Source organism: Stomoxys calcitrans, chromosome 1, assembly GCF_963082655.1.
Source record: "Stomoxys calcitrans chromosome 1, idStoCalc2.1, whole genome shotgun sequence".
NCBI classification, from domain to species: Eukaryota; Metazoa; Arthropoda; class Insecta; order Diptera; family Muscidae; genus Stomoxys; species Stomoxys calcitrans.
Genome location: NC_081552.1, coordinates 194,487,094 through 194,495,640, shown reverse-complemented (window position 1 = coordinate 194,495,640; position 8,547 = coordinate 194,487,094). Strand labels below are relative to the sequence as shown.

The window sequence follows — 8,547 nt, the reverse complement described above, 5'->3', positions numbered from 1 at the left end:
GAAGCCGTTGTACAGAATTTCAGCCAAATCGGGTAATACGTGCGAGTTACGACACCCACCTTATTGTCTCCACCAAAACCAGTTACGACACCCACCTTATTGTCTCCACCAAAACCAGTTACGACACCCACCTTATTATCTCCACCAAAACCACCGAGAACGTTAACCTATTGATTTAGGTCATAATTAACGCTGAATAACCAATAAATATATTTGTCTCATATAACCAATATCATTGTTAACACCAACTAATTAATAAGAAATTGTTTTGTAACTTTTATTGTATAATTCCAAGAAATCTAGCTTTTACTTTAATCATCATTTATTATATTGTAACTTAGTTTTCTTTAAGATTTAAAATGAAAATAAAAATCATTCTTCGTTCAGACTTCAAATTGCAAAGAGTTATTTTTTTTTTTTAACCACGGAGGTTCCACCATCCTTATCTGGCGCAGTCGGCAGTTCAGTGGACAATCTCGTTGTCCCTTGGAGGAAACACGAAAACACACATCAAGCCAACAACGAGATAGTGGGTATCAACCCTTTATCCACTGGAACCTAGGAGGACACAACAAATCACAACATGACGAAATCAACAAGGAGAACGAGCATCGCTAACTTCCTGATCGGGCTTATGTAAGTGTTTGTGTGTGTGTGGAAAAGAAAATAATAATAATAAAAAAAAAAAAAAAAAAAAAAAAAAAAAAAAAAAAAAAAAAAAAAAAAAAAAAAAAAAATAAAAATGGAACTAAGATTATTTTAAGTAAATTAAGAAAAATATAATATCAAAAAAAAAAAAAAAAAAAAAAAAAAAAAAAAATCGGAATAGTTGTGAAAAACTCTAAAGAAACATCTTTACCTTTTAAACGCAATTTGAAGGTTAATTTTTTTTTTCTGTACCAACCTTTAGAACAGTGTCGAAGGTATATCGACAAAACAAAAAAAAAAAAAGAAAAAGAAGAATTTGTGTGGTCAGACCGAGAAGTGAAAGTCGATCCTTGTCATAGACCTTGAATGATCATCATTGGCTTATTCGACAGGAGTACAGAAGGAATATCTGTATAGTGGCACCCACTACTCAATAGTCCACAAATTTCTTCTATTAGACAGAAGAAGAGATAGACAAAATATAAGTTTTTTTTCCCCTCTCTCTCGAATATATATAAGCGAACAAATTGTGAAATCAAGAAATATCGGTACTTATGCCCGACAAAAAGAATCAGAAACAGAAACTTCGATTTATCCCTTATAAATTGAGAAAATTTACTAGCCTAACCTCCATCGCCGGAAGAGACAGTGAATCCCTCGCAGAGGATCCGGACGAAGGTATTGACAAAAGTAACCAGACCCTCACAAATTCTAACAGTACTATTGACAGAGGTGATTTGACCACTTTTGAAGGTAGCTCGTGTTCCATTTTAGATCAAATGAATCAATCGACGCAACCAACTCAAGGCCCGGCAACCAATCAGGTCGAGATTTTCAACTCACTGAGAATCCCCGACGCGATTAAGGATTTGCCTAAATTCGACGGAAACCAAAAACTCCTGTACGAATTCCTCAATAACGTTGAGGAGATCCTATTATATATACGTGGCACGGACAACACTCCGTATGGCCAGATTTTACTAAGGGCCATACGAAACAAAATTGAGGGACAGGCCAATGAGGTCCTCAATATGTACGGAACTCCACTCATTTGGGATGACATAAAGAATAACCTCATACTTCACTACTCAGACAAACGGACTGAGACATCCCTAATAAGAGACTTACACAATGTCAGGCAGTATAATAAGGCTATCGAGCCATTCTACGGAGAGATTATAGAAATTCAATCTTCTCTTTGTAATAACATACTTATTCATGAAAAAGACCCTGGAGTAATAAACGCAAAGAAATCCCTCTATTCCGAGATGTGTTTAAACTCTTTCCTTAGTGGCCTAAATGAACCACTTGGATCTAGGGTAAGAGCGATGCAACCGCGTTCACTGGCTGAGGCATTATCTTGTTGTGTCAAGGAGCAGAATATATCATACCAGAGGGCACCACAGACAAATAGGGTCGGATACCATACACAGTACAGACCGTATGAGAACCGTTTTCAACAGAACAGGAATCGCAATCAGAATTGGCAACGAAATCAGGATTACGGGAATACTAGACACTTGCCTCCAGTGGACAAGCGACCCCAATCAAACCAGTTCGACCGAAATTTCATCCCTCAGGTCCATTTTAATAGAAACAGGAATCAGTATCTTCCAAACAGCTCGAGATACCAACCTTATGAGCCCAGGCATTTGAACCACGACATACCAAGAATAAAAGCGAGTCCTAGCCAACAGACTAGATTTAATCCAAATCTGAATTTCCATGAGACAACCACATCCAACAATTATCGGCAGCTAGATAAGTACCTAGACAACGACCCAAACAATTTCGTAGAAAATCAAAACTTACACCGACGGCAGGAATTTATCAACAACGGGCACAATAATAACGAGCCAACCAATATTGAGGACGCTGGAAATTTTTTCAGATCAGCCTCCAACAGCCAATTGGTTACATAAATCCAACTAAACACCCGTCGACCTTACCATACGTTTCCATCCTTCTACCTTGCGGCAAACCTTTGAAATTTCTCCTAGACACGGGAGCATCCTCTTCTTTTATAAACCCCGAATATGTCTCGCCAAAGGAACAAATTCAGTGCGACCCCGTAACTATTACTACTGTCTTTAAAAGTTACCAAATAGATAAACAGGTAGACCTGCCAATATTTCCAGAGTTCAACCAAACAGGATCCCTTAAATTCCTCATTTTTAGATTTCATAATTTCTTCGACGGACTTTTGGGCATGGATGCACTTCTTTTACTCAAAGCCAAAATTGACCTTGCGAATAGAACCTTAATTACCGGAAACGCTGTCAACAATATCAGTTTCAAGACAAATCAATCTACCGAAATTAAAGAAATTCAAGCTAAATCTAAAACCCTGATAAAATTGCCTATCAATGAGCAGAATGGCACTGTCTACATTAATCCCATTGAATTAGCACCAAAGCTTTTCGTTAGCTCTGGTCTGTACAATGTCGAGAACGGGTACAGCTCTATCGAAATAACAAACTTATCTGACGGAGACCAGATATTTATGTTAGACGCCCCATTGGTGGCGAGACGGTATGACGAGACCGACTTTATAGAACTGAATAATTTCAACTTGGCAATTAGTAATGATGGCGAGGACGAACTCGATCATCCTTCCGGACCTCACCTGAACGACTTATTGAGAACAAGTCACCTTAATAGCGAAGAACGAAAGAAACTCTTAAAAGTATGTACAGAATACAGTGACCTTATTTATAGGGAAGGGGAGCCACTTTCGTTTACAAGTAAAATAAGACACAAGATAGTCACTAGTGATGATATCCCCATATACACGAAGTCGTACAGATACCCATACGTGCACAAGCAGGAGATTCAGACTCAGATAAATAAGATGTTAGAACAAGGGATTATTCAACATAGCTACTCACCCTGGAGCTCTCCAATCTGGATAGTCCCTAAGAAGATAGACATCCATGGTAATAGGAAATGGAGATTGGTGATAGACTATAGAAAAGTCAACGACAAGACTATATCTGACAGATATCCAATACCAAATATAAATGAGATATTGGATAAACTGGGCAGATGCATGTACTTCACCACCCTTGATCTAGCTAGCGGTTTCCACCAGATTGAGATGGACCCTAGACATATTCAGAAAACGGCATTTACCGTGGAAAATGGGCACTATGAGTTTACTAGAATGCCTTTCGGGCTAAAAAATGCCCCAAGCACTTTCCAACGGGTAATGGACAATATCCTAAAAGATCTCATAGGGAAGGTATGCCTTGTATACCTAGATGATATAATCATATATTCCACTTCACTACAAGAACACCTGGAGGGTATAACGCAGGTATTCAGAAGACTTAGGGAAGCCAATTTTAAGATCCAAATGGATAAATGTGAGTTTCTTAGAAAGGAGATCTCCTTCCTGGGGCACATTATAAATTCTGAAGGTATAAAACCCAATCCGGCGAAGATCGATGCCATAAAAAATTTTCCATTACCTAAGACACGTACGGAAATTAAGGCATTCCTTGGACTCGTGGGTTACTATCGCAAATTTATTAAAGATTTGGCCAAACTCACTAAACCACTCACCCAATGCCTGAAAAAGGGAGCAACCATCCAGATAGACCAGAAGTATAGCGAGGCATTTGAGACATGTAAAAAATTTACTGATGAACGATCCCATCCTTCAGCATCCCGACTTTACTAAACCCTTCATTCTCACAACAGACGCTAGCAATATTGCATTGGGAGCTGTTTTGTCACAGGGTAATATAGGTAGAGACAAGCCAATTTGTTTCGCGAGCCGCACCCTCTCACAGAGCGAATGCAATTATTCGACAATAGAAAGGGAATTACTGGCAATAGTTTGGGCAGTGAAGTATTTCCGCCCGTACCTTTTTGGAAGAAAGTTCAAAATTTTTACAGATCACAGACCCCTCACCTGGGTAATGAACCTGAAAGAACCAAACTCCAAATTGATTAGATGGCGACTAAAATTGGAGGAATACGACTATGAGATTGTCTATAAAAAAGGGAAGCTTAACACGAACGCTGATGCTCTTAGTCGAGTAAAGATAAATGAACCATTGGAAGAAAATAGACAAGAACTTTTCAACAACACAAGCACAATTCATAGCGCGGACGAAAATTTGAATGACGGTATTCCCATTTCAGAGAGACCTTTAAATGAATTCAACCTACAGGTGATTTTCGAAAGGGATCGCACAGGGTCACCCATGACCATAGAGAACATTTTTAGGAATAGACAGAGGAGAATTTTGCGTAGAGAGCAGTTCAACGAAGGAATCATGCTAGACATATTTAAGGAATACTTTCCCCCCAATAAGCAGACGGCTATTTACACGAATGATGAAATCTTTGCAATAGTACAGTTGACTTATTCCAAATATTTTTCACAAGCTAAGACATTCCGTCTCATTAGGTGTACCGAAATTCTTGAGGACATAATGACTGAGGAGAAACAAGAGGAAATAATTCGCGACTACCACGAACGATCGAATCATAGAGGCATAAATGAGACATTGTCTCACCTTAAGAGGAAATATTATTTCTTAAATATGAAAGATAAGATCACCAAAACACTGAACCATTGCGAGAAGTGTAAGACCTTTAAATATGATAGGAATCCCCCAAAACTGAAATTTTTAGTTCCAGAAACACCATTAAAACCCCTGGAAATACTTCATATCGATCTCTACAGTATTAACAATAATCAAATACTGACTGTCATAGACAAATGTTCCAAATTTGCTTGCGGATACGCACTTAGTTGCAGGAATAGTATTACGGTTCTTAAAGCATTCAAGAATTTTATTAGTTCCTTTGGTATACCCAAAATGGTTGTCTGTGACCAAGGCTCCGAATTCGTTGCAAACATCTTCAAAGATTTCTGCAGACAATTCCAAATAGAATTACACTTTACATCTTTCCAACAGACTAGCAGTAATTCACCTGTAGAAAGGTTACACTCCACACTTACTGAAATATACAGACTAATACTATCTAAGAGAAAGGAAAAGGGATTCTCAACAGAACACGAGGAAATACTGTCTGAAACATTGATAACGTACAATAACGCTATTCATTCCACGACCAAACACACACCCTACGAGTTATTTTTTGGACGACCATACAAATTCATGAAGACATTAAATTTTTCAAACGAACATGACTATTTAACGAAACTAAATACTTTCCTTGACGAACTATACCCCGAAATTCAAAAACATGTCCGAGACACAACAAAGACAAGAATCGAAAACCTGAATGATTCTAGAGAGGATCCTGAAGACGTCACTGATGGCCAAATCGTTTTCAGGAAAGAATCAAGAAGAAACAAATTGACGCCTAGATATTCAAAGCAAACAGTTGAAAAAGATGGCAAATTTACCATTCTTACTAAAGGGCAAAAGAAATTACATAAATGTAGATTAAGGAAAAAACATAAAAAATAAAAAAAAAAAAAAAAAAAAAAAAAAAAAATAAATAAATAAATAAATAAATAAATAAAAACTAAAATTTTAATTGTATCAAGAATTATTATAGCCTTTGCAAAAAGAAAAAGAAATGTCCTATACTATTACTACATGTTTAGTACATAAATAAACAAATAAACAATAATTCAGTAAATTAATATGAATATATACTAGGGATAGAACATTGACCAGAACTACCCTCACGCTCTTCTCACACAAACTAACACTAATCTTTCACTTTTAGAATTCCTTCAATTCAGGCACAAATAATCGAGGTACACAACTTGCCAACACACCAAAGCATTTTACCACTGCGTTTAGGCCCCGCAAGATTCGTCACAAATCTCAACAGCTTTATTCACATCATTAATCTTGAAAACTACAAAACAAACATTGACGTTATAGAATACAATCTTGACCTTTTCGAGAAACATATATTTGAACCTAACATCGTAAGAATAACTAAGCTAAAACTTGCAGAATTAAAGACCAAGTTTTTAGCATTATACCCAATTAAAAGACAGAGAAGAGGGCTAATAAATGGACTAGGTTCCGTGATTAAATTCATAACGGGTAACATGGATGACCAAGACGCTAGAACAATAAATCAACAGATAGAAAACATTTACTCAAACCTAAACAACGTTACATATACACTTTCACACGAACATTCAATCAACTTTAAAATGATTGAAAGATTCAATAACATAACATCCCACATAAATAACGAACAGCACACAATAGAAAGATACATGTTGAGCACAACTAATAAAATAAAACAGGAAGAGGACATACTATTACAAACACAATACCTCAACCAGATAAACTACAACATCGACCTTCTAACACACCACTTAACAAACATAGCTGAGGCAGTAGTTCTGTCAAAACTAAATATAATTTCAAGATTCCTCCTCAGCCCGGAAGAACTCGAAAACATAGAAGTCAAATTAAAACAAAAAAATATTGAAGTCAGATCTATCGAAAATATTTATGAAATGCTAGGCATGCAAGCCTACTACAATGAAACAAATATCATTTTTAATATTCTTGTACCGAATGTCTCTGAAGAAGACTATTTTCTATACCACATAATTCCTTTACCAATAAACATAACTAAGTTAATAATAACAGAACCATATATATTGTTTAATGAAAATTCCACACACCATCACAAAACACTTTGCCCATCGATCGAAGGAACATATTATTGCGGTATACCGATCCGACAGGAAGAAACCAAATACTCGTTATGTATTGGAAACTTAATAAACAATAAAGAAGCAAATTGCCCAATTAGTGACGTTGGAAAAAGGGAATCGATCACACAAGTGGAACAAAACCTAATACTTTTCATACACTCACCAGAGACACTAATAAATTCTACTTGCAGTATCAAAACTCTCACAGTAAAAGACACAGCCCTTGTGCGTTTCCAGAACTGTGACGTCTCAATAAATGGTATAACATACCACGATGATACCGATGCATATTGGGATCAACTCCACATACCCCCGTTACCAAACAGCAACATTTCCGTAAACTCCACAATCGAAATACTTAGTCTTCAAAAACTCGAGGATTTCAACTTTCTAACCAACAACAGAATTAGCAACCTGGAAATAACCACTACAACAGTTCACTCAGTCACAACAACAACAACATTAGTATGCACAATAGTAGTCATTACCATACTCATCATTGTCATTAAACGAAAAAATACGTACAAACACCACTTTCCACCTCCACAGCCTATCACTCCGACCACAACATCTTCATTGTGGCCGTCGCTCTATCTTAAGGGGGGAGGAGTTACGACACCCACCTTATTGTCTCCACCAAAACCAGTTACGACACCCACCTTATTGTCTCCACCAAAACCAGTTACGACACCCACCTTATTATCTCCACCAAAACCACCGAGAACGTTAACCTATTGATTTAGGTCATAATTAACGCTGAATAACCAATAAATATATTTGTCTCATATAACCAATATCATTGTTAACACCAACTAATTAATAAGAAATTGTTTTGTAACTTTTATTGTATAATTCCAAGAAATCTAGCTTTTACTTTAATCATCATTTATTATATTGTAACTTAGTTTTCTTTAAGATTTAAAATGAAAATAAAAATCATTCTTCGTTCAGACTTCAAATTGCAAAGAGTTATTTTTTTTTTTAACCACGGAGGTTCCACCATCCTTATCTTGCGCCCTTTAGATGCTCAAGAAGTCAAGATCCCATATTGGTTTATATGGCAGCTATATCAGGTTATGGACCGATTTTAACTATTCTTAGCACAGTTGTTGAAAGTTACAAGGAAACACACCATGCAAAATTTCAGCTAAATCGGATAATAGTTGCGCCCTCTAGTGGCTCAAGAAGTCAAGACTCCAGATCGGTTTATATGGCAGCAATATCAG

The 8,547-nt window shown here is 36.7% G+C and overlaps 1 protein-coding gene across 2 annotated transcripts; it reads left to right on the top strand.

The window, feature by feature from the left end:
- The first annotated feature begins 6,155 nt into the window (after positions 1-6,155).
- Positions 6,156-8,059, top strand: LOC131995379 (uncharacterized). 2 transcript variants are annotated; one of them, XM_059364125.1, is made up of 2 exons: positions 6,156-7,786; positions 7,871-8,059. In XM_059364125.1, the coding sequence occupies exons 1-2, from the start codon at positions 6,698-6,700 to the stop codon at positions 8,057-8,059; spliced, it is 1,278 nt and encodes a 425-aa protein (XP_059220108.1). In that variant the 5' UTR covers positions 6,156-6,697. The 2 variants fall into 2 exon arrangements, with proteins under 2 accessions (XP_059220108.1, XP_059220107.1); XM_059364124.1 differs by having other exon boundaries at positions 6,156-7,980; positions 8,017-8,059.
- The last annotated feature ends 488 nt before the right edge of the window (positions 8,060-8,547 follow it).

Coding starts and splice junctions, on each gene's coding strand:
- LOC131995379 (XM_059364124.1), top strand. CDS start 6,698: ATGGATGACCAAGACGCTAGAACAATAAATCAACAGATAGAAAACATT. Junction 7,981..8,016: donor AAACCAGTTACGACACCCAC/CTTATTGTCTCC, acceptor TACGACACCCAC/CTTATTATCTCCACCAAAAC.